The 27,104-nt window shown below is 40.4% G+C and overlaps 2 protein-coding genes across 2 annotated transcripts in view; one reads left to right on the top strand and one right to left on the bottom strand.

Moving 5' to 3' along the window:
- The window catches only part of LOC109479414 (gamma-glutamyltranspeptidase 1-like), a 15,855-nt gene extending 4,655 nt beyond the window's left edge, over positions 1-11,200 (top strand). The window contains exons 3-12 of the mRNA XM_019781386.1: positions 2,468-2,525; positions 3,201-3,338; positions 4,831-4,991; positions 5,393-5,542; positions 6,439-6,575; positions 6,955-7,142; positions 7,684-7,793; positions 9,397-9,527; positions 10,241-10,372; positions 11,057-11,200. Of these exons, the coding sequence (XP_019636945.1) occupies positions 2,468-2,525; positions 3,201-3,338; positions 4,831-4,991; positions 5,393-5,542; positions 6,439-6,575; positions 6,955-7,142; positions 7,684-7,793; positions 9,397-9,527; positions 10,241-10,372; positions 11,057-11,200 (1,349 nt within the window). The remainder of the gene's footprint in view (positions 1-2,467; positions 2,526-3,200; positions 3,339-4,830; positions 4,992-5,392; positions 5,543-6,438; positions 6,576-6,954; positions 7,143-7,683; positions 7,794-9,396; positions 9,528-10,240; positions 10,373-11,056) is intronic.
- A 2,159-nt stretch (positions 11,201-13,359) lies between these two features.
- LOC109479907 (sodium/glucose cotransporter 4-like) lies at positions 13,360-26,185 on the bottom strand. The gene is made up of 16 exons (XM_019781959.1): positions 25,863-26,185; positions 24,440-24,511; positions 22,974-23,078; positions 22,212-22,271; positions 21,610-21,714; positions 21,256-21,361; positions 20,659-20,739; positions 19,659-19,864; positions 18,879-19,014; positions 17,861-17,968; positions 16,908-17,058; positions 16,281-16,449; positions 14,908-15,123; positions 14,181-14,322; positions 13,716-13,846; positions 13,360-13,582 (listed from the first exon to the last, which is right to left on the bottom strand). Exons 1-16 carry the CDS (start codon positions 26,013-26,015, stop codon positions 13,478-13,480), a joined length of 2,046 nt encoding a protein of 681 aa, XP_019637518.1. The 5' UTR covers positions 26,016-26,185; the 3' UTR covers positions 13,360-13,477.
- Between the last annotated feature and the right edge of the window lie 919 nt (positions 26,186-27,104).

The raw sequence follows: 27,104 nt of genomic DNA, 5'->3' as shown, positions 1-27,104 counted from the left end.
ACAGTGCATCTGTAAATCTGTGGCAAACCCTTTCGGGGTGTTCCGTAGAATAAAAAAAGGAAAAAAAAAGGAGTACAGAGATTTTTTGTACTCTAGACCAAATTGATTTCTAGTATTAAAAAACGTTGGTTTATCTAGAACAATATCCGTATGACGATGGCATGAGATCTCCGACCTCTAGTTATTTCACTCCATACTTTAGTATGGAGGGAAATACTGTTTTTACTGATGATTCTCCTCCTTCTTCTTCTCCTCCTGCCATTTCTTTAAATTGATTCAATTCCTTCATTTTTGGGCCAAACGACCTGGAATTTCTTATAAAGGTAGAGTGGTTAAATACCCCTAGGCGTTTTTTTATTTTTTTTGATACAAGCTTTTACAATCGTTTTATTTGCGTTTTTAGCTGTTCCCATAGGAAAGTACTGTGGGGCGTACGCGCGTGACGTAATAAGAAAGGAATTCGGGGGCGGGCCCAAATATGGGCATATGCAAGCATGCAACAGGTGTGGCCATTTTTGTAGATCTGGCTGTTGATTGGCTGATGGCTAATTGATTTATTTTCTACCACCTACGCCTGGTAGGCACATTCTTATGTTTGTTTACAAGTTTGGCCAGCGAAAAGGAGTGTTGTAAAAGCAGTGGAAACGTGATCTAGCTACAGCTACAGGGCTATTTTCATCCAGCTAGCCAATTTCTCCCATGAAAAGACCCTGTGTTAATTAATATGCATATTTTATGCCCGCTACGGCGAAACTGCTATCAACAATACAACAAAAGGTTCGGGTTACATTCCAGCGGCGATACTCGCCAAATAGGCAGGTAAGACATAACTGTTACATTTACATTTAGACATTTTTGCCCTCATTTTACTGGCCAAACTAGTTGGAAGAATTATAGCTGCATGGATGCCTGTATATGATTTTAACAAACACTGAAAATCTGACGCAAAAACTGGCAGATATTCTGTTCTTCTCTGTTGGAACAACGCAAGCGGGAGGTCAATGACCTGCGCCCCGCGAGTACTGTAAACAACGGTAACGTGTATCGTCGGCGCAAGCGCGCGCCACGGTATCAACAATTTTCCACAATCTTCACCGACTAGTATTATATATTCTGTTATCGATTTCTGAAGAATCACCAAAATTGTAGAGTGTATCTCCTAGAAAGTCCCTTACTAGTACTTGAAGCGATCGTTACCGCCATGTTGTTCACTTTATATGACATACAATGCAGAGAGTAATGGAAACGTGTCCAGATAGCTCGGTTGGTAACGCGCAGGGCTGCAAGTCCAGACATTACGAGTTCGAACCCCGGTACACTGGATATTTTTAATTATCCTTTTTACAATTTTTAACAATTTTAACATTTTTAACAATTTCAACAATTTTAACCATTTTAACCATTTTACATTTTAACAATTTCAACATTTAATTTAACATTTTCGTTTAATATCCATTCCTTTGCTTTTAACATTCCAAAACTGATTGTTCTTACTCAAGAATTTCAATAACTTCGAATGTTAGTCTTTTGTATTTTTTCAACATACAAACCAAAATCACTTTGATGTTGTCACAAAAGTAACATCTGTGCGCGCATCGGTTTTCGTTCATTTAAAAACTACAAGTACAAAACATCTGGAAACTAAGCAAACATACTCAGTAAATTGATTGCTGTAATTCCCGATTTTTTTTCACTGTACCGCAACGCAAGCGGGGGGTCAATGTTCACGGTTTTCACTGTCACCTCTGTATTGTGAACTTATCATTACAGTTAGGAAATAATTCCTGGACTTTCTTTTTCCTGCAACTGTCACCACCGTGAATATATACTTCCGTGAACATGTCCATTTTTCTCAGGCCGTGAAAATTTTGCTTCCGTTAGTAGTAGTTACAATCTCGTCAAAAGTGTAAAGTAAAGCTGTCGAGATTTAAAGTGCGTGTCGTTGTATCTTTGTAAAAAAAAAGGGAGATAATTGCCAAGTGCCAGTTTTGTAAATACCTGTCGAGATTCACACAGCTTGTCCTTGTATAATTGCAGTATGATTTATTTAGAATCTCTCATTTTTGTTTGGGGAAGGGTATGGAGTGAAATTCCTACATTTGCTCCGAAGCAAATGTTGGCCTTTCTAGTTTGGGATTTATTTTTTTAGATTATTAAGATTTTCCTGGGCAACTTTTTTTCAGAAAGGCCCAGTTTTCTGTTACCAAGGACAGAAGAATGTATAATTATAATTAGAGTCTCCTTATTGTTGTACATTGTTTATGAAAGTAGACCAGATTCTTAGTACAGTTAGTAGACCTGTTAGATATTTTTAACATCACCAACTATGTATGTATTTTAGCATCACCAGCTATGTATGTATATTTTGCCATACGTTGTACTCGCTACATCTGTTGCGAAAAAAAGTACTTCTATCTTCTAAAACAGTCTCTTGCTAACCTGATGAAATTACTGACGACTTCCCCAGGTGGAATCTCAGTCTCCGTTCCAGGGCAGGTCCGGGGGCTGTGGGAAGCTCACCAGAGGTACTTATTGATTTATTTATTTATTTATTTATCTATTTATTTACTATTTACCTTACGGACAAATAGGTAGTTCCTTCAGCCGTTGAGGCTGATTGCCAAGTGAGCCCACTGAATACAAGAAAATAATGTAATATGAAATAATAATATTCAACGTAACAACAGAATTTAAAAATCATAAATCAAGATGCAATTATAATGATCAGTCAGAGATGTGTGAGATTGTAAGAGGTCAAATCCCAAATAACATAAACTTAGGAATAGTTTATAAATAAGGTACTTGAACATAGTAGTAATAAATCATATATACAAATCAAATACTATTAGATAAAAATACTTAAATCATAATAGGTTGTCGGTCATTGTTCAAAGGGAATCATTATGTTTACCGAAGGAAAACATATTGTTTTTACTCAGTTTCTTCCTCCTCTTCTGTTGCAAACACTAACCTCTGATTTGGCCAATGACATGATTTGGTGACTGGTGTTGGGTTACATGATGTTGCAATTTTATGGTCTGCTCTGCTCCTGTCACCATATACTAGTAGTACATGTATGTTAATGTGTTTGAGTAAGAATGAACAGAGCAGACCATGTCCGAAGGTAAACATTATGCATTTGCTTTGCAGATGTTACTTCTCTAGTTTGTCATATAAGTTCAGTACTATTCATATTTCAGGTACGGACAGTTGCCGTGGAGAGACCTGTTCCGCCCGGCCATCCGCCTGGCAGAGGAGGGGGCCTGTATGGGCAAACATCTGGCCACATCCCTGAAGAGAAGGAAAGACGTCGTCCTGGACAGGACCTCCGGCTTCTGGCAAGTTTTATACAGCTGATGATTCTCTTTATTATGTTTACCGAAGGAAAACATTGTTTTGCTCAGTTTCCTCTTCTTCCTCTTCTCCAAACATATGAAAAAAGTCCATAATTTCGTAATAAAGTCTGAAAGAAAATGAAATTCAGCATGTTGGTAGGTTGGTACATAAGACACTGAACCGGAGTCATTTCGGCCAACATAGATGTAAAAAAATATGATTTTATTGGCAAAAATGGGTGAAAAAAGTTTTTAGCCAAAAATCGAAGTTTAGAACCCGTCTCGACGGAGCCCTAAGCTCGAGGACAAGGAAAGACGTCGTTCTAGACAGGAACTCCGGCTTCTGGCAAGTTTTTTTTTCATTTAGTCAATGATTGTCTTTATTAATTAAACAGACGACACAGAATATCCACTACAAGACTTCGGATTAGCAAACACAAGCTTGTTGAAAAGGGTAGACACAACCACATTCCTATACAACAAAGAATTTGTCATTACTGTAACCTAAATGAGATTGAAGACGAGAGTCATTTTATTGTGGACTGTACTCTATATAATAATTGTATACAATATTACTTTCCTAGTTTTAGATTTTTAGATAGATAAGAAAAAATCACTTTCCTCATGAAAATCGGTAATCCTAAAACTATAAACTCCATCTGTTCTTACATTTACAACTGTCTTAGGAAGCGAGAAGAAGCAGAATCTGTACATATGTAGTTTTACTATAGATATATTTAAGTCTACCATCGCTATTTCCCATGACCTGCACTTACTAGTAGTTTGCAATGAGCAAAAATGTACTTAGGTCTTTCATTCATTTATTAATTCAAATTGGAAAAGCAATGTGCACAGTAGGGCTACAAGAACACAATACAGGAACTATAATAGTGTTTTAGTGCCCGGCATATCTTAAACATTTAATACAACACCAACTTAATGTAATTTATGTCCATGTAATGTCCTTCACAACAAGATATGCAAACAGGAAATACTATCAATTCAATGCAATAGACTAAATAACACAGTAATGAAGGAAAACACAATGCGATAATACATCAAAACATTCAACGGTCAAATGGAGAGCTACGTGTGTGATATTACTCAGTCATAACGGTCTAATTTTCTTTCCCCATGCCCCCCCCCCTTTCTTTAAACTTTGAACTTTATTAGATAACTTGGCAGGAGAAACTTATGAATTATGTTGTGATTTTACAACAGTCTAAAATTCAACATACAACAGTTTAAAATTGAACGATAAAATGCATTATTAAAAGTCATTATTACTTAAAATATAGCACATATAATGTGGCGAGGTGAATATACAATTTTAAGACACGTTCACATACAAATAATCTGCCAGAAGAGTCTGAAACTCAATTGACAACTACTGCGTGATTTTGAGAGTTCTGGGAGTAAAGGATTGTCTGTGTCTGTTAAGTGTTCTGAATTGGTACATGTAACTCTCTTGTCTTGTGGTCATGGTTGTTTGCAGTGACGTGTTCTGTGACGAGGACGGCGCCATGTTACGTGAAAACATGACTGTCAAGAGGCCACAACTTGCCAAAACGCTCCTAGCGGTTGCTAACGGTGGTGCAGATGCCTTCTACACAGGCGAGATTGCGAAGAATTTTGTGAAGGACATCCAGGAACGAGGTAAATAGTTGCTTATGGTAATTTTTAAAACTTTTGCCAAATTCATAGAAGTCTTTTTTTTAATATTATTATGTTTACCGAAGGAAAACATGTTGTTTTTGCTCTGTTTCTTTCTCTTCTTGTTCTCCAAACAGTGACCTCTGACCTGACCAATGACATGGTTTGTTGACGTCTGTCACCATGGTGACTGGTGTTGTGTTACATAATGTTGCAATTTCACGGTCTGCTCTGGTCCTGTCACCATATACTAGTAGTACATGTATGTGAATGTGTTTGAATAAGAATTACAGCAGACCATATCTGAAGGTAAACATTATGCATTTGCTTTGCAAATGTTACTTCTCTGGTTTTAAATATTATTGTACCTTTTTTTAAATATCATTATGTTTGTGACACTCTAGGCGGTATCATGTCTGAACAGGACCTACTGAACTACCGGGCGGAAGTTAGAGTCACCCTCAATACGTCACTTCCGGGTGGACTCACCCTGTTGACCCCACCCCCTCCTTCAGCGGGAGCGACAGTAATTCTTGCTCTCAATATCTTAGAAGGTGAGATAATCCGGACATCGCATACGTCTGACTTCTTCTCGAGGAAAAAAAACGATACGTTGTTCAGTAGTTTCTAGCAACACGCGTACGTTCAGTTCATTACCTTCGCCATACTTGTGGTATTTGAAAGTTCAGTGAAGGTGAACATCATTATACATAATGTATTCAAATCAGGACCTCATTTGCATAATTTATAAGGAAATGCTAGAATGGCATTGTTGCGTCGATGAAGGTTAGACAATGGCATTGTTGGTTAATATAAAACTGTCTTTTGGTTGAGACTATGATAAATTGGTATAGTTCATGAAAATGAGAATCCTATTTGAACAATCAGGGGGAATAATCTACAAATTGTCACTCATAAATATTAACATCATTTGGCGAAGGTATGAGATCGGGGAACTCTAGTTATTGATATTATTGCCATGCATTTCGACAGCCCTTACTTATGAATAACATATTATGATTAACTCAGATTATGCCAAAAACAGTTTCTCAAGCAACTGGATATGATTTGGGAAACTGTCAGACATTTCAGGTAGCATCCACTACCTTTCGTCAGTGACACTAAGAGAGAGCAGGAGAATTGCAATCAAGTTCGTGCTTATAAACCTGCCATTCCTCTGCAGTCTGCTAATGTCACTGACGAAAGGTTCGTAGTGCAATAGTGGATGCTGCCTGAAACGTCTGACCATTTCAAGTAGCACCAAAATCATTTCCTGTTGCTTGTAACTGCTTTTTGGCGTATCTTATTACCTGGATGTCTAACCTTCATCATCTTCATCATTCGTCGACTTCCGCAAGGCTTTCGATTCCATAGAAAAAACCACCATGTTCGAAATCTAACCTTCACCGACATAGAAAACTCTTACTTATGAATAGCATATCATACCCAGGTTATGGACTGAACTCTTCAGTAAAGGACAGTCTGCATGAAGAGGCTTTGATGTATCACAGGATGTTAGAAGCCTTGAAGTTCGCCCTCGTTCACGGAATGGAGCTGGGAGATCCCAAATTCGTAAACATCGCGGAGGTAAGAAAAGAAAAAAAAGTGTCATGAAAGTTCATCTGTGTTGGTAGTAATTACAGTAAAAAGTTGAACTTAATTCCAACACACAATTTACAGAGAGATCGAATTTTCAGCGACCACTGTCGCCTTCATCAGGATAATTAATGACCAATCACTTCACAAAGTGATCTCGCGAGTATTACGGTTTACAAACACGTGACCTTATTCACACGAGATTTTACTGATACGTGACGTAAGCAATTGATCAAAAGTGCCAGGAAGTTTATATCGTCCACCATCTCTATAAAGTGAAGGCTGAAGTGATCTGATATATAAGGCCTCCTTAATGCTTCTTCAAAAGTAGTCCTGTTCAGTGTCCAGTATTCATGTTTCCCCATGTTAGCTCACGAAGAAGATGGCATCGAAAGAGTTCGCCGACGAACTCCGCCGGAAGATCGACGACACCCGGATGTTCGACATCTCTTACTACGGCCCGGCTGCCGTCTCTCCAGACGTCGGCGGGACGTCTCATGTGTCTGTCCTGGGGCCGAACGGAGATGCCGTGTCCGCTACCAGCTCCATCGGACGAATGTGAGTATTTAGCCTGACTAAATCATCAAAATTCTCCTCATAATGCCACATGCCATGTGTGGTGCTTTAACTAAAGGTAAGATTATCTACGAGAACGGTCCAAATTCGCTCGAAAAACTGCCAGCAGCGTCCGCCATCTTGAAAGTCCCGGGAAGCCGACTTCAGGTCATGTGATTCAACGTCACTAGTGAAATTGCACTGTATTCCGTGAAATTGCACTGTATACTAGTAAAATTGCACTATACACTAGTAAAATTGCACTGTATTCCGTAAAATTGCACTGTATGCTGTTAAAATTGCACTGTATATTAGTAAAATTGCACTGTATATTAGTAAAATTGCACTGTATACTAGTAAAATTGCACTGTACTAAGACGATTGCAATGTATTCCGTAAAATTGCACTGTATATTAGTAAAATTGCACTGTACTAAGACGATTGCAATGTATTCCGTAAAATTGCACTGTATATTAGTAAAATTGCACTGTATACTCTGGCACCCCTGAATAAACGTCTCTATAATGTAATCGTTCCCGGCCAGCATGGGCGCGAGATTCCGGTCTCTGTCCACCGGCATCATCCCCAACAACCACATGGAACTCTTCACACTGCCGAATCAAGACAAAACCAGGAGATATTCCCCCACTCCAGGTATGGTGTGTTTTTGTCTCGTTTTCCTACGTAATAAAGTAGATATGAACACGGCGGTCGGTTGCTAGGCTAAAAGTCGCATTACTAGGGAGGTATCGGGTTACAGAACGTGTTCGAACGTGGCCGCGCGGGAGTCCCGGGCCGGCCCGGGGGCAACGGGTAAAATTTGAAAATAAACAAAAGTAATTGGAGAGTAAATACTCGTCAAAATAAAATGTAATAAGTGATTTTGTTTACCTCAAATGTTATTCTTGCACTGCCTTTGCTCCACTTTGTGTACATTTCCTTCCAAATGAGATCAATTTCGGATTTCAAAAAGGGTTCACGAGAACCAAACAACTGATTTTAAGAGGCCCCGAAAATTAAAAATAAGGTAAGATTTTTGGTATTTTTAGTAAATATTACAGTAAATTTAAACTTTCTGTCTTAGGATTTTTTTATTTTTTAACTAAAACTCGACTTACAGTCAAAAGAAGAGCTAAAAACGCAGTGTTTTAACTTTAAATACCGATAATTCATAATCGCGGCCATATTTAAAAAATCCCTAAGACAGAAATCTGCGGAAATCGTTGCTCTTCCAAACAAGATCTCAATGAGGTAATTTGAACGATTTTTGGGAATGGTTAAAATACCATGTTTGCACGGGTGCTATGACACTTGGATATGGGGACCTGGATTTTATAACAGCGTCAACAAGAATTCTGACCTTCAAGGTCACCCACGATGACGGCAGTAGCTTCGTTACATGTTACATATCCACAATAAAATCACGGCATAGATGTAATGTTTTGAAAACGGTTCATATTTGTGGAAAGGTGGATTTTTCCTGTTCCGTGGTTCCCAAGTAAAAAAGGGCTTGAAGTAGCCGGTTGCAGCGGCTTTACTGTAAATGACCGCGGGTAACCCCAGATCGAACGCCCGCTCTATTCGAATGACGTCATATCGAACAAGATTCGCGGGTTCGGGGGATTCGATCTCCATAGTAGCGGACTGGGACTTTTGGGCCCAAATCTGACCATCGTGGAGATATGTTTAAAGTTAAAACTTTTGATTCAACACAAAAAACGTTCTCTCACCTAAAGCTTTCGACCAGTCACTCTGGTCTTCCTCAGTAGACTGACCCAGTGAAGCTCGTCACGTGGCTTCTTTGAAGTATGACGTCAACACTGGGTCAAAGGTATCTGGTAGACGATGTCGGCCTCTGTCCCGGTTCAGAGAAGTAGTATGTAATAGTTAGTATGTTACAATTTTAAACTTTTGATCCACCACAAACAAATTTAAGGTACTCACCTAGAGCTTTAGACCAGTCACCTTGGCCTTCGTCAGTAGACTGACCCAGTGAGGCAGTCTGAAGCTCTAGTTGAGAACCTTTGTGAGTGAGTGAGTGAGTGAGTGAGTGAGTGAGTGTGTGAGTGAGTGAGTGAGTCAGTCAGTCAGTCAGTCAGTCAGTCAGTCGGTCAGTCAGTAGGTGAATTCAATTCAATTCAATTTTCACTGACTGTCCCACATTCGTGTTGGGTAATATATGCCCGTATATACATTTTCATGAACTTTATTTGCATATATGGGAAAATACCATGCTCCCGTTACCATTACTTCCCAGGACGTGCCATGCGGCCGGGTAAGCGGGGCGTGACGTCTTTCTGCCCCACAGTCGTGTTGGATGGTAGCGGTGACGTCAGGCTGGTGATCGGAGCCTCCGGAGGGGCGAAGCTGACGACAGCAGTCACAGATGTAACTGCTCTTATTCTTGCAATTAAAGACATCCAATGCTGTTTTTAGGGCTTGGAAACCCAATGTTTCAAAGCCAATATTCTAGTCATTTATCTACGTACTAGTCATTTATCTACTACGTACGAGTTGAAACCACACTATCCCAATGTATATTGACCCTCATGGAGTAAAAATACCAAAAAGTCTGACGGAAAATGGTTACTGGAAGGGCCCTGGGCTGATTTTTAGGGTACCACCCAGAAAAGAAAGGACTCATCTTGGGGCTTGTTTCTGCAGTTTAAATGCCCAAAGTATGAAATAATTATTGAAATGTGCTAATGTGAAGCAGTATGTGTCAATATCATAAAGATTGCCTTCAATTAATATAGTTTTAGTTTTGCTGCTCAGAAATCGCATCGGATGCCTTTAACATAGCAAAATACATAATCTGGAGGACATGGTATGGAAAGAAACGGCTGGCAATCACTTGCCGTATTTTAAGGTAAAAGCAAGATACTTTTTAACCTGAAGTTGGACAACTGACTTGTTTATGATTTCAGATATCACTGTATCACATGTATGTGTCCTTTGGTAATGTTGTTTGTTTTCATAGTGATAAAGAAATTTAAAAAAAAACTGCTCTTGTTCTTACCCAAAAGGGTCTGCATGTTTCCGATAAAGACTTTATTGAAATTATAGTAAAAAAAATCTAATTTCATTGTGGCTTCCCACAGGCAATGGTCCACCACTTCCTGCTTGGATGGAACATCTCCTCAGCTATAGAGAAGCCCCGTCTGCACATCAGTGTGACTGAAGACATCAGAGGCATCCTGTACTATGAGAAACATCGTCCTTTCAAGCCGAAAGTCAGTCCGTTATTCGCGTTTTTCCAGAAATTTCATAAAGATTCCTTAAGGCCACAGCAAGTAATTTTTATGGATGACATCAGCGCGCGCATTTTTTTCGCCTGATTTTTAAAAAAAAAACAAGAAATTTTGTTGCTTTCTGACAGTGGTCAACGTGCCGAAAATGGGTAAAGATACCTGTTGCCATTCCGGAATGTGGATGGAGGGTAAATTTGAAGAGAGGAGACAAGACAAGGCTCTGATTTAATGTTTTGTTTCTTACTTTGATGCAGTGATATGTCATGGTGGCTGTGCATATGTGATGTTCCCACTGAATCAAAACCATTTGTACAATAATTGAGTCAAAATTTGAAAATGTATGTACGTAGGAGCCTTAGCTTGTTTTTTTTCGGCCCGCCTTGTTTTTTTCGCCCGCTCACATCAGATTTGGAGTCTGCTGAGATATACTTTCTGTGGCTTAATCTTGGGACTTTGCCTAAATTTCAATCCTAGGTTTTCTCTGCAACTGTCCTACGTGTTTTTGCTTATAGTTGAAGAAATTTCTTAACTTTTCTTACTTGTACCTCACTGTCATTGATTGTACTCGCTGGGTCGTCCACTAATTTTCAAGAATTGTGTACACGATGTATGTATAGTCTGTCAGCGTCAGGTACTCGAAGCTGCACTTTCTTTCTGTATCGCCAGGCGGTGCTTCAGGAGTTGGAGAAGATACACGGCAAGGCGACCCCAGAGCCTCACCAAGCCATGGTGCAAGCCGTGGTTCGGGAGAACTCGGCAATCTTCGCTCACTCCGACTCGAGGAAAGGAGGCTTTCCGTCGGGATTCTGACGTCACCGGTCGAAATGGGCGTTCTGGAGCACGTCGGCAGAAAGTACTGAGCCTGCGCAAAACCTTGATTTTTCACGATTTCTGTTAGGTGTTAGGTCAAGGTTGCATTAGAATTTTGCCTGTTGCAGACGATATCATTTTTCGTCAAAACATGTAGAAACTTCAGACGGGATAACCTTATATGCGCGAATGCGATTTTGTATGAGACGTTCTGCCGAAATGCTATGTACAAAATGATTACGGGTTTCGCGCAGGTGCAGTACGTTCTGCCGACGTGCTACGTGTCTTCTAACCATCATCGGACGTGACTATTTTCATTCTTTCATTTACTTCTCAATTTTACGACACAGATCAGATTATACCATCTTTTAATGTATTCAATGTAATTTATAAGGCTTAGAAGCCAGATTTGTCAGTATTCTAGTCACTTATCTCAGGGGCGAAGGGCCAAAGTAAGTAAAGTATTAATTGGTCACTTATCTACATACTGAGTTGAACCAACACTATCCCAAAGCATGTTAACATTCATGGAGCAGAAATGCCCCAAAAGTCCATTAAACGTTTACTGGAAGGACCCAGAATTGATTTTAGGGTACCACCCAAAAAAAGCAAGGTCTCGACGTGGATCTTGTGTCTGTGTTTTTAAAAAACTTACGTATGAAATACCGATTTAGATTCGCTAATGAGGCCCAGTAGGTATGTGCAAATATCAAACAGATTGCCTTATTCAGAATCAAACATTTCAAGTTTTGCCGACCTAAAACTGCATTCTCGTTGATCAACGTTATATAGACAGGGGTTTTTCAGGGCAATAAGAGCGCTGCTCCCTCGTGTAACCAGTAAGATCCCTTATATTATCAATTCTCTAAGTCAGATTGAACCCTGAGCTACTTACACACCATTAAGTCTTTCTCCTTCTGATATTTTTTCCAGCAAAGATGTAAATAAAAACAACTTAAATGCATTTTAGCATTACCAACTGTGTTACTCTCATTAAAAAAAAAGACCTCGGTCGCTTCGCTCCCTCGACATGCTTGCGATCTGCTCCCTCATGCTAAATTTTTCATGCTACGGTCCAAAAAGTGGTCGGTTATTCTAATAACCGACCACTTTTTCCTTTAACTTCTTGTTATTGTTATTATTTGATGTCTGGATAAACACACATTACTATTAATGTTAAAGTTATCTTGATATTCTTTCATTATTTGTTACCGGTAACTTCTACTTATTATTGGTAAAGGTTTAACTGTTTTAGTTGATCTTTGTTTCTTTTGATCATATGTTATAATATCATGTAATTTTATGTCGGGGTCAGGGGGTCATTAAAAATCGCCAAAAAGGGCGCCTTAACAATAAGTTTCCTAGTAACCATTTTCCTCCGAGGTGGGTTCCCAGCATTATGAACTTATTTATGGCTAAGTGGTATTGTATTTATTAGTTATATGCAAATCATTTTATACAGATCGTGACAGTATATACAAAATCATTCGTAACAAGTTAACAGTTCAGGGAAAGCTACTTTGTGCATATCCTGACTAAGGTGGAAGAGATAAATAAATGAAGAATAAAAACAAACCTCTGTTTGGAGTGTGTGGTATGCTGTTACCTCTCACGCCTAAAACAGTTACTCAAGCAACTGGATATAATTTGGAAACGGTCAGGCGTTTCAGGTAGCATCCACTAGCTTTCGTCAGTAATGAGGTAGGTAGTGAATGCTACCTAAATCCAGTTTCTTGAGTAACTGCTTTTGGTGTACCTTATTACGTGAATGTCTAACCTTCACTGACGTGTTCTGGCTCGCCTCTGACTCTCTGGTTGAAACACGTCGAAAACACAGAAACAGACACAGTCACACACAGGCACACCAAAAACAGTACCTCCATTTTTCATGGAGAAAATGAAAGCAAAACCTCTGCTTGGAGTGTGTGGTATGCGGTTATGGATGTAGCCTGATGCCATTCTGGTTTTAACTAACAGTAACTGTAATATGAACTATGTAGTATTTATATATGCGTAACAAGATCAACTGTGTGACTACTGTAGAAAGTAAAATTGCAGCAATAATCATTTAAGTTCAACAGCTGAAAAAAAATTATGAAATATACTAGTTGAAGTAGACTTGTTTCATGGTAGGACAATGTTATCATCACGGCATATGCGTTTTCGAACAGTATAAATTGCTACCAAGTTTGTAAAATAGGACGGCAGTCACAATAAGACGCCATTAAAACAATGAAAACTGTAACCTTACACTGTTTAAACTAAGGCTTCTTCTGTTTAAGCAAAAAATCCCCAGAAGAACACGCCTATAGCCATCAGTACCAACGCAGTGACGTTAGTGAACCGTCCCCAGAAATTGTCCTCTTTTAGTGACGTCATCACCTGTAAGGAATTGGGATACGTGTGAAATAAAACTATGTTAACAATAGACACTGCAAAAATGTGGATTTTTGAGTCGTAACAATGTGTCGTTACAAATTCTAGGAGGTATAATGCTGTGAATCGTTTAGTTCACCTTCATGGAAGCTGCCTTCTCTTCTTTGGTCTGCTTTTTGGCAGGAATGTCTGAAAATCCACAGAACCAGTTCCATCCAGTTCGTAGCATACCCATCATGCTTCGCGACTCTCTTTGTCCGCCATCTTGGCCTCCAGAAAAAAGTCAAGGACATAGCAGAATGAGATCAAAACATTTCAATAGAATTAATAAGACATGGTTGTAATGAAACAGAGATATTGCGTTTACCTTTTCAACTATTTAACCATGAAGAAATTCTTTAATATTATTTTACACTTTCGTCAAACCTGACACTTATAATGTTGCATGCGAAGAAAGGACATTTTGCAGAAATGTCTAGCATTTCTTAAAGTTATTTTCTTTAATGTGACCCTGAAATACAAGGTGTACAAAGACAATGGTGTACAATTTTCTCACATTGTTAGTCGTACGTTTTTCCAGATAGAACACTGTCACTCATCTTACCTTGTGTGTTCTGTTCTGTCGTCTCCACCTGTGCTTCCCCGTTTTCCTCTTTCTCAGTTTCCTCTTCTTGTTCATCCTCAGAGTCAGACAGATCCACTGGCATCTCCGTACTGTGCCGAGTCCACCACGTCAAACGAACCAACTATAAACCATTCAAAAACACATCACGTAATTTCCTCATTAATTATGCAAATTAGATCACGATTTGCATAATTGGTACTTAATTATGCCAATCATCACATAGGCTACCTGCATGCCAAAAATCACGATAATCTGTCAACCAGTTTTTCAGTTATCCTTTCTCTAAGTTTAAAAAAATACCCCAGGGCCTGAAGTTCCAGAACAAGTTGTTAGGGGGTCCAAACTATTGTCACATCTTCCCAAGCACAAGAGCTATCTATACCATTCAAATTTCGTGACCCAAGCATGTCCAGATCGTGAGGTATCAACTCCCCCCGTAGCGGTCATATAGATAGGCGTGCGTAGTGCCTCTGGCTACCGAAGACCCTACCATTTCCAGCCCCATTGGAACATATGGTGAACATCTAAGAACTGAACTGTCAAAAATCACCTACTTTGTGTGCAACTGTTGAAAACTCACATTGATAGCCTATCAAAACTCACATTGATAGGCTATCAATGTGAGTATTCAACAGTTGAACACTTAGTAGGTGATTTTTGACAGCTCAGTTCTTAGTATTTACCATATGTTCCAGGGTACTCCTACCTTTTCCTTGTCCTGCGGCTCCGTCAGGAGACTAATGACGACCGTCGCCACCACGCAGAGGGCGAAGAGCAGGATGGCGAAGTGGAGGAAGTGGAACTTGGTGATGATGTCGGGCCGGGTGTCGGGCTCGCCACATCGCGGGAACCCGTACGAGAAGTCCAGGATCAGCCGGACTGTCCCGACAACCAGCCCGATTATCATCCCCCAGAATGCACCCTGTTATGGAAAATACAGGATCAGCCGGACTGTACCGACAACCAGCCCGATTATCATCCCCCAGAATGCACCCTGTTAGGGAAAATACAGGATCAGCCGGACCGTACCGACAACCAGCCCGATTATCATCCCCCAGAATGCACCCTGTTAGGGAAAATACAGGATCAGCCGGACTGTCCCGACAACCAGCCTGATTATCATCCCCCAGAATGCACCCTGTTAGAGAAAATAGAGGATCAGCCGGACCGTACCGACAACCAGCCCGATTATCATCCCCCAGAATGCACCCTGTTAGAGAAAATACAGGATCAGCCGGACCGTACCGACAACCAGCCCGATTATCATCCCCCAGAATGCACCCTGTTAAGGAACATACAGGATCAGCTGGACTGTACCTACAACCAGCCCGATTATTATCCCCCAGAATGCACCCTGTTAGGGAAAATACAGGATCAGCCGGACCGTACCGACAACCAGCCCGATTATCATCCCCCAGAATGCACCCTGTTAGAGAAAATAGAGGATCAGCCGGACCGTTCCGACAACCAGCCCGATTATCATCCCCCAGAATGCACCCTGTTAGAGAAAATACAGGATCAGCCGGACTGTACCTACCACCAGCCCGATTATCATCCCCCAGAATATCACCCTGTTAGGGACAAAAACATTACGTCATAAGATTTGAAGGGGAGGCCAACGATATATATAGGGATATGCCGTCCAGATCTATATCTGTATCTAAAACTAGCCAAAATGCTACTAAAACACAGGAATACAAAGCTGGTGTTGAGAATTTTCGGTCGTACATAGCGACTTTTACCACAAGCCCGTACATGCAGACCTTTTAAATTTGCGGCATTTACGAGTCGGCAATGTACTGAGTTCCTGAGTTCCGTGGAGCTTCGGCAGCCTGGATGTCATCTTCCGTAGTTACCACCAGCTCCCCACTGGATGGCACCCAGGCCAGAGCCTCCTCGGAGTTTTTTTTTTAAGAACAGGGTGGCATCCATAAAATTAATTCAGTGTGGAATAACGTACCTAGCCTGGTTACCAAACCTATTATAGCTCCCGAGTCCTACAGTCTCTCCGAGAGGCCTATCCAAGAGTCTGTAGGACTCGGGAGCTATAATAGATTTGGTAACCAGGCGTTAGCGTACCGGTTCGTTGGTCCTGGGCCAGAGAATCCCGAGTGTGAAGCAGGCCAGGACGGGAGGCGCCTGGTAGCTGGTGATGGACTGGATATAGTCGAACAGCTGCCCGCCCTGAGCCGCCTGGACAACCGGGATCCACAGGATACCGATCCCCACCATTACCAGCACGAACAACCTGGGGAAACGGTCAGAATTTTTAGAGTTTGATTGTCCCTCCGAATTCTAAGTAGACCATTGGCCAGGCGAGTTTACTGGATATAGTGTTGCCCTCATTTATCTCAAGTATTGTTCTGTCATGTATTTGGGATATAGTGTTGCCTGATCCTAAACCTAACCCACTCATTTATGGAGATAGATAGGCAAGGTTCTGAATACGATAGTAAGTGGGGCCGTGTGGCTTAACGACAGAATGCTCAACGAGAAACCAAGAGGTCCCGGGTTCGAGTCCTTACATGCCACCGATTTTGTGCCCTTGGGAAAGGCACTTTGCACGATTTTCCTCACTTATCTTAAGTATTTTCCTGTCCTGTATTTGTCCTCTGCGTTGGTGGCGGCATAAAATAGGACTATTTAACTTGAGTGTGCCGTCACCGTGTCTAGGCATGAAATAATGGAATTAGAAAAAACACGTACCTGCCGACCAGCATGAGTTCCCGTTGTGACGCCTTCCTCCTGACCCTGCCCCACAGGTCCACAGTAAAGATACTACTGCTGCTGTTAAACACGGACGTCAGAGAACTCATCAGAGCAGCCAGCATGGTCGCTACCATCAGGCCACGCAGACCTGGGAAAGGGGTGAAAAGAAATTTTGTTGCCCTCTGACAATAGTCTATATAAGTGGACAAAGATGTCTGTTGCCATGCCGGAACGTGGATGGCAAAAGAAGAGAGTAGTCATTACAAGGCTATGATTTAATGTTTTGTCTTTTACTTTGATGCTGTGCTGTATTTCATTCCTTTTATATGTGATGTTGGCTGTGTATATGTGATGTTTGAACAATGATTGAAAAATAATTCAGAAGTTGTTTCAGTGAGAAATGGATGTTGTAATAGTTGGCAGTCAACTTCACAATGTAGGTATCATTTTTTGTAGCAAACTTATGAGGTCACAATTTGAAAATGTAGGAATCTTGTTTTTTTCGGCCCGCCTTGTTTTTTCGCCCTACCGCATTAGATTCGGAGTCTGAGGAGGATGTCATCAAAAGAATTTACTTGCTGTGGCCTTATATTTACAAAGTTTTTTTTCCGTTTACAATCATATCGTACAGCAGTAAATACTTATTCGTAGTCATTGCCCCTTTTCTGTCATCATTGCTTGCCCTTTTTTCTTTTTTTTCTGATCAGTGCAGAGTGAACCTGATATCAAAGTCGTATAACGATTATCTTCGGTTCAATATGTCACATCAATTCCCCTAGCTTAATTACACATACATACATACCCTTATCAAATACATTATACATAATTTTGCAGAAGTTGCTGATCCAAATCGTTATTTGAACGATATAGAATGACACCAATTGCAGCTGATACAGTAGGTTTCTGAGATAATAAATATTAATGATACTGAAGAAAGCGTACGGACTTACCGACTGGCATGAGCTCTATGACCAGTTTTGGGTAGGCGATGTTGGTGCAGCTCGCAGGATTTCCACATGCACGTACACATTCCTCTGCGGTCACACAGGCTACGTCATCTGAAATCAACCAATCAGGGTGCAGTACGTTTAACCAGTATTTCAGCACCAAGGACAGGGGATGGATGTACGTTCAACCAGTATTTTAGCCAACATTTAACCTGTACAACAGCAAGAAATGATTTAACTTTACATTTAACCAGTATTTCAGCACCAAGGAACGGCACGAGTTAACGTTTAACCGGTATTTCAGCACCAGGGAAAAGGTACAGTGTTTACATTTAACCGGTTTACGTTTAACCGGTATTTCAGAACCGAGGAAAGGGTACAGGTTTTCGTTTGACTGGTATTACAGCACTAGGAAAGGGTACGGGTTTACGTTTAACCGGTATTTCAGTACCAAGAAAAAGGAACAGTGTTTATATCGGTTTACGTTTAACCGGTATTTCAGCACCAAGGAAAGGGTACGGGTTTACGTTTAACCTGTAGTTCAGCACTAAGAAAACGGTACAGTGTTTACATTCAACCGGTTTACGTTTAACCGGTATTTCAGCACCAAGGAAAGGGTACGGGTTTACATTTAACCGGTATTTCAGCACCAAGGAAAAGGTACAGGTTTACGTTTAACCGGTTAGCGTTTAACCGGTATTTCTGAACCAAGGAAAAGGGCTTAAGCTTAACCAGTACTTCAGCACCAAGGAGAGGGTATGAGTTTATGTTAAACCGGTATTTCAGAACCAAGGAAAAAGTACAGGTGTACGTTTAACAGGTTAGCGTTTAACCGGTATTTCAGCACCAAGTAAATGGTAAGGGTTTACGTCTAACCAGTATTTCAGAGCCAAGGAAAGGGCTAGGGTTTGTGTTTAAGGTGTTTCAGCGCATTGATTGCTTGATGCTTTCTTTATATTTAAGCAACGCAGTAGTATTTTCTAATCACAGCAGAGTTTTTTTCACAAAACACCTAACGTACCTTTGAACAGAGTCCTACTGATCATCCCGGGCATGACCATTAGAAAAAGGGGGAGGATTTTTAGCGCCGCGGCCAGAATGGACCCTCCCTTGGCGTGCGTCATGTTCTTGGCCGCTAGGGAGCGCTGCACGAGGACCTTGAAAGGAGGTGTTGAAGTTTAGAAAACTTGTAGAAAAATATACATACATACAAACAAACAGAAAAATGTACGGCTAGTTATGGCATTGTTGTGGCATGGCTAAATTGATGTGTTTTTTTCTTTCGATTGTCTTTGTTTCTTTATATCATGCATGTTGATATAAAAGAAAGGCTTCGTATTCTTTAGTGACACAAAAAGTCTGCGATTATGCAAGAAGTTTTCTTTTTGTTATTAGAGGCTGTTGATAGAGGAAATTTTTGAAGAATTGACGGTGTCTCAAATTTTGAAAGAAAACAACGGGCGAGGCATCACTTTAATTTAGAAAAAATAGAAAGATAACTTTAGCATATGGTCTACTCTGATAATTCGTATTCAAACACATCTACTCTGATAATTCGTATTCAAACACATCTACTCTGATAATTCGTATTCAAACACATCCATATATATGGTCAAAAGGAGTCTAAATCCCTCCTACTATAAAATTGCAACATGATGTAACCCAACTCTAGTTACCATTATGACAGACGTTTGGTGCAGGTAATTGACCTTATTTGTTTGGAGAAAACAAGAAGAGGAAACAGAGCAAAAACAATATGTTTCCTTCGGTAAACATAACGACGTCGATGAAAGATAATTACCTGGTCAGTACAAAAGTACCACGCTGACAGGATAAAAATACCGAACACCAGCCCGGGCCATGGAAGGTCATTTCCGGTGGCGTCCCTAAACAGGTGAAATGCTTCCGGGGTCGGCACGCCGCAGGTGGTGTTGGGAGGTCTGACGTCAGGGATGGACCGGAAATATTCCGTGACGAGGGTTTCTATGCCACCGACTCGAACAAATGCTGCGAATAAACCGTATACGTCATACGACCAAACAATGTACAGAACCAGCACTAAGGCCACAGCATGTACTTTTTATGGAAGACATCAGTCCGCGCATTAAATTTCGCCTGATTTTGAAAAAAAAACAAACATAACTTTTGTTGCCCTCTGACAGTGGTCAACATGCCAAAAATGGGCAAAGATGTCTGTTGCGGAAGGTGGATGGCAGATGGATATGAAGAAAGGAGACAAGACAACGCCATGATTTACCGTTGTCTTTGATGCAGTTACTGTTTTGTCTTTGATGCAGTGATGTATTATATTCCTTTTATACATGATATGCCCACTGAATCAAAACCAGTTGTATAATGATTAAAAACATTTATTTTTCAGTGACAAATGGATGATGCAATAGTTAGCAGTAAACTTAGCACACTAGGTATTATCAAGGTTTATGATGTCAAAACTTGAAAATGTAGGAATCTTGTTTTTTTTTCGCCCGCCTTGTTTTTTTGCCCTCTCGCATTAGATGTGGAGTCTGCCATCCATAAAATTTACTTGCAGTGGCCTAAAAAGTAAATCTGATTATACACGACGCATTGTTACAAATCTTGCTTAACAATTTTTGACAATTCTAAGCAAAGTAACTTACAACCTATTTCTTGATTTCCAGAAACGAAGGGATGAACGTGTAAACCAAACACAGAAGACATTTCGCAAGTAGTAAATAGTAGATGATCTGACATTCATTGGTGTTATAAATCTGACTTATTAATTCTGAACAAATATAGAAATATGGGAAGTCTGTACTTACCCATGACCATCAGTATGATGGCACCGATCACCATGATACAGACAGACACCGCGTCTGTGTACATCACTGCAGTAAGACCTCCTGTAAACAAACAAACAAACAAACAAAAACGTCATCAGGCGTAAGAAGACGACACATTTTTACAGAAGGCAAAGATTAACATTTAACAAGAATGTCAGCATTAAGAGAACACTTCAAGATAGCACATCTAAGAATCTGTTATTTGGATGCTGATCGTTGAGTAAAGAGGCTTTACTGTGCGTATCCTAAGCCGAAAAAAAACAAATTGAGGGGTGTGTAATAAAGGGTTGATGCTCCTGAGTATATGGTGAAATAATCCCTGGTCAGGTGCGATAACCACCAAATAAACCACCGAGTGAGCGTAGCTACAATACAGTTTTCAATAGATAAACACTACAAGTCTTTTATTGTTTCTTCCCCTGTATAATGGTTCGGTCCAAGATGTGGTCGGCTATTTTAATAACCGACCACTTTTGATGTTACGGCCTGATAACTGATGGGAAATGGAGCCTTCTGATTGGTCTACGTCTTCTCGCTATATGATAATGTTATAAAACATGATGTATATTTCCGAACCTCCGATTGTGTAGACTGCTGTGATGGCCAGCAGGAGGAGGATGGAGGGATACAAGCTCCAACCCAGCGCCAACTGGATAAACAGTGCACCTGCGAACATATCCGCCTGGGGGCGCAATTGCAACGTCACTTCCATCGGTACAAATAATCTCGTTCAGTGGCAAAATCGTAACCCATCGGCAAGGTAGTATCCGATTGGCCAGAAGTGTCTTTGCATGCCGGTTTGTTATGATTTTGCCACCGAATTCGAAGAATCTGCTTGGAAAGTAAGTTAAATGTGCAAAATACATGTTCTATGGGCTAGGCAATACAAGTTACGAAACTCTAGTGAAAATCGGTATCAGAGAAACTCACCGAGATCTTGATGAAGATGTACTGAATAAGCGCCAACACGGACAGGTAGATCTGTAGTCTCTTCCCGCCAAAACGTTTCTTCAGATATTGTGGCATCGTCGTTACCTGGAGACAAGTGGACATTTAGTTCCAGATTCATTACTAGAAAGGTAACATTTGCAAATTTACCTTCGCATATGGTCTGCTCTGTTAATTCTGACTCAAACATATTCATCTATATGGTCAGACAGGAGTCTGAATCCCTCCTGCTATAAAATTGCAACATGATGTAACCCAAAACTAGTTACCATGGTGACAGACGTCTGGTTCAGGTCATTGACATTATTTTTTTTGGATAAGAAGAGGAAGAAGAAACAGAGCAGAAGCAATATGTTTTCATCTGCGAATGCAAACATAACTATCCATGTACAGCCAAAAATGTATCACTTCAAACAATCATAATTAAAGGGATACCGTCATAAATTTCTGTTTACGTTTGATATTCTACACGAAAACTCAGTTAAGAAGGTTTTGGGAGACACAACTTTTTTGTGGTGCTAACAAACTGAGGAAAGGCATTCTGGTGGTAACTTGTAGTTAAGTTTATAATCATACTGTCTTACCGCTGAGGAGATGTAGACTGGAATGTACAACCAGGCAAGCAGCAGCAGGCAAAATAAGCCCTGGGGAACAAAACATGAGCAGTATATTTCCTGTGTAGGGTAACCAAGTTATTTTGAATATACAATGCTTATATTATTCAAAATAGATCCTAAAAGGAATCCACGCGTCCGAGGGTATTTGATATAACGAATGTAAGAAAAAATCGCATACTAAAGTTCTAAGTACGTTACAGAAGGTTAGATATCCAGCTAAATAATATGCAATATCCGTCACTCGAAACGTCCGGTGAAATCTCCGTAATATACGAATTGTCTTAAAATTGCCCTCTGACAGTGGTCACCGTGCCTAAAAAAAGATGTCTGTTGCCATGCCGGGAGGTGGATGGCAGATAAACATGAAGAGAGAAGACAAGACTCTGATTTAATGTTTTGCCTTTTACTTTGATACAGTGATGTATTTCATTCCTATTAATGCCATGGTGACTGTGTATATGTGGTGTTCACTGAATTAAAACCCTTTGTACAATGATTAATTTTGTTTTATTTTTCAGTGAAAAATAGATGCTGTAATAGTTGGCAGTAATAAAACTTAGCACAATATAGGTATCATTTCTTCATTAACAAGGTTTATGATGTCAAAATTTGAAATGTACGAATCTTCTTCTTTTGACCCGCCTTGTTTTTTTTTCGCCCTATCGAATTAGGTTTGGAGTCTGCGGAGAATGTCATCCAAATAATTTATTTGCTGTGGTCTTTACTTACGCTGAGCTCATACGCTGACACCGCTATCCCCGAGGCGGCACCCGTCCCCGCTAACCCGATAAAACTGGTGCTGCCGATGTTACTTCCGTACAGGGACAACCCGATCTGAAATCAAATCAAGTCAACTTTATTTCTCAACAATTGTAACTGGTGATACAATGTATGGCAAACAAGAAACAACAAGGGTAGATACATTAACTATACTAACATTCTAACAGAGCGAATCCATAATGATACTAAAGTTAATCTACTGTATGTTTTCTTGACGAGAGTATTATTACGTTCTATAATTCAGGGGATATATCAGCTATTTACAATATGATGTCGCTTTTGTAGTGATTCAGATATGAATTTTCCAACGTACACTGATATCTGAGTAGGACATGAAAGGAGCATATTGAAGATATCTGGTTTTAAATGGGGTAATGTAACATTAGTTTTAGAAGCTATGTATTGCATCAAATTTTGTCTGTTTAAATTCAAGGTCAATCTCCTAGCAGACGTTTGGAGGATGAAATATGACGTTAAAGTGTTGAAGATAGGTAAAATGGACATAGCTATCAAAACTATACACAACACAAAACAGTAGTTTGAAGTTTTTGTAATCGCAAATGTTGAGACTGAAAGGAGATTGTATGGTTTTTCAAATTCGAAGTACGCTTTGTTCATTTCTCTTTATGAACCTCAGTAAACATGTTCACTTCACAGCAAAATCTAACATGTTTTGACGTGTATAAGTGTGTTATATTACATTATGCAGAACATTACCCGGCCCACTTCTTTCAAAGAAGAAGTCAAACCCCATAATAACAAGCGTAGTATATAGTAGAAGTAGAAGTTTTTCCAGACGGTAGCTGGAATTACTGTATAGTATCGTATATATAGTATCTTTGACTCTGTAAAAACAATTAGCCTTCGGGCATGAATTTGCAAAAAAAAATGTCAGCCTTCGACCATGAGTTTGCAAAGAAAGGCTACATATAAATAATGTTTTACGTGTTGTTTAAACTACTGTAGTGATCTATCGACATAAGCTTTTAGGCAAACGGACCTAAGTACGTGATGTGGACAGGCGTTTAAGAAGGAGGTTAAACATTAAACACAAAGTAAAGGTTCGGCGATTTTACAATGGTTTCTGTGAATGTTTATTTAGGGAGCGGCCATAGATACTAAAATGGTTGCTGTACTGATATTTCTACTTCTGTGTGCATGTCTGTGTATGTATATGTGCGCTGTGTATGTGTATGTTGTATAGTGTTCAGCACCAAGGACAGATGTTTGAGTGTGTGTGCGTGCGTGGTCGCCCGTGTGTGTATGTTTGTGCGTGGGTGAGCGCGCGTGTGTGAGTGAGTGAGTTCGGGTTACTTCAATACCAGTCTTAAGCAATTATATCACTTTGGTGGAATAATTAAAGCATAATGTGACTACAAACGCACTATATGTTCCCGAGGTTCTTGCACACTTACCGGTCCCCACCACATACTGCGTCCTGCCAGGAAGTACCCAGTTACCGTTCCACGGTTCGCCTTCACCATAGACTACAAAACACAACATGGACCATAACAGGGTAGCACTGACAATACAAAAAAACACCCCCGCTTCAGAAGTCTGCGAAGGAGGCTAGTTCAATATGGCCTCTGCCAGCCTTTAGAAGCGGCTGGAAAGAGTAGAAAGTGGCCAAACAGACACTCATAACATGCTCTGCTAAAGGAGTACAGTTTACCGCTCTGGGGCCTATATCTACTCTTTCCAGTCGCTTCTGAAGCCTGGTAGAGGATATTAACACTATATATACAAAACGGTTGTATCGAAGGTGTGATAAAAACACAAAACACAAGTAAATTGAATATTGTTGAAAGACGGAAATATAATATTATGGTCCCGTCTTGGCGGATTTTTTTTTCTTATTCGTACTTCGAACATTGAAACATACAAATTTTGCTTAGAAATGTGTAATACTTTTGAACCGACCCCTTGCGTCGAACAATGTACACTTCTTTGTAAATCATTAAAAAGACGTAAATAGGCTTCTCCAAACTAATCACGGCCGATGAACGAATATGTATTTGCGCTATTTTTGCCGTTTTGTTGCCCATACTTGTGAATTACCATACATAAATAGAGAGGTTTTCGTATTAACTGTATAATTTTGTAATTTAAACATCCGTGATCTTTGAACAGTACGGGTACTTGAACAAGGTCTGTGATAGTTAAACAATCATTGTGTCAACCGGGGGTGTGTCGGGGGTGGCAATACAAATACAAATACACTAGAATGGCGAGACTTGGTTCTATACTATAGCTCAGGTACAACTAACTTGCCACCGGCTCAGTAGCCACAGAAAAAGGCACGCAGTTAGCCTTGACAGCGTAACGCCGACCCAATTTTATCTAGCCTCTACCAGGCACCGCGGATCGCTGGAAAAATAGTAGAAATTGGCCGAAATAAGGCGATAGTATACCAGAGAAGATCCCGGGCCATAGAAGACCCGTGGGTTGTGAATTGGATCTTTTATGGCCCGGGATCTTCTCTGGTATACTATCGCTTTATTTCGGCCAATTTCTACTATTTTTCCAGCGAACCGCGGTGCCTGGTAGAGACTAAATTTTATCATATGTCCCTGCATGCCGGGAAGTAAGCTTGGTGCCCAAACCTATTTTGGCTGCCGAGTTTCTTAATTTCTCTCTCTCTCACGACAGTGAATATAGAAAGGACGAGAGACACTCTGTATCCAAAACCGGCTTGCACAGCAGCAAGCAAGCTATCAGTTTTCATAACTGATCTATTAATATTGTCGAGGTCTCCTTTACTTATATTAAAAATCATGAACAGGCCAAACTTTGTTGCACAGACACAAAATGAACACAAAAACGTAGACTGCAGCTTACCCATATGCCAACGGCCAGGATCAGGACGAAGTAGACGGCTATGACAACAATATCCACCGCCTCCACCCCCTGCCTTCCCGCGGAGGGGGTACCCCCTGTAGTAGAGGGGGTTGGCCCCTCGGTTGGGTTAGCTGCTGAGGAAGTCTCCGCCATCTCGTAGTCCAAAAACTACCACACAAAAAGGGGAGAAACCCAAACCTCGTCCTAACCCTACCCTCACGAGATCTGGTGGCCTAGTTTTGTAGTTTGACCGTTGACTTTTGGGTGATAAATCAGTGACTAGTGTGAGTGACCACAGTGAAAAGGACAGGAGTAAGACCCAGAGGTAACAAAGGTTCTCTGTATCTTTACCAGACCTGGATGTCTTGCATATAGAACGACAGCCGTTGCCAGTGAATGTTTGCATTAGGTCTGTTTACTCACGACCTCTAGCGATCACCTTACTAATTGCACTAAGAAGGCGCCAAATCCACTTGGCACCGACCGTTTGTGTTATGTTATGTGTGCGTTTAATAGTAACCAGCGGATGTGTTTTAATGTATTTGTAGTAGCAAAATACAAGGTTAAATAAAGGTAATATTTTCAAAGCAAATGCATAATGTTTACCTTCGCATATGCTCTGTTAATTCTCACTCAAGCATACCCACATGTAACGTTATGGTGACAGGAGTCTAAATCCCTCCTGCTATGAAATTGCAACATGATGTAACCCAATACCAGTTACCGTGGTGACAGACGTCGATGTGGTCATTGACCAGGTCAGAGGATCAGTATTTGCGACGGAAGAAAAAACAGAGCAAAAACTAGAAAGGCCGACATTTGCTTGGGAGCAAATACAGCATATTTCATTCCATCTCCCTCCAACGCAAAAGTGGACTATTCCAAACTTACCCCAGTGCAAAACTGGCAAAGGTTCTCAAATAAATGAATTAAATAGTAGCTACATGTATATAAGAACAAAGATGCAACAACAAGTACTTTGAATCTCGAAAGCTTTACTAATCTTATTACAGGTATGCAAAAACTAACAATGATGAGATTTGATACATTTTGAAGGTCTTAGGCACATAAAATTGAATGTGTGGGTCATTACGCACCACTTAGGTGCAATGTGACCTCAGGTAACCCGCAATGGAACACGTGTTCCATGGATGGAACCGGCCATTCTTTAGATAGAACATGGAACGGGTACAGCACTTTTGGCCCTTTTTTTGCTGAAAATAGCCATTAAAGTCCCCCAAA

This window comes from Branchiostoma belcheri, unplaced genomic scaffold (assembly GCF_001625305.1).
Source record: "Branchiostoma belcheri isolate BF01 breed outbred unplaced genomic scaffold, Haploidv18h27 scaffold107, whole genome shotgun sequence".
Taxonomy (NCBI): Eukaryota; Metazoa; Chordata; class Leptocardii; order Amphioxiformes; family Branchiostomatidae; genus Branchiostoma; species Branchiostoma belcheri.
The sequence above is the reverse complement of the archived record's forward strand: the minus strand, read 5'-3'. Positions and strand labels throughout refer to the sequence as shown.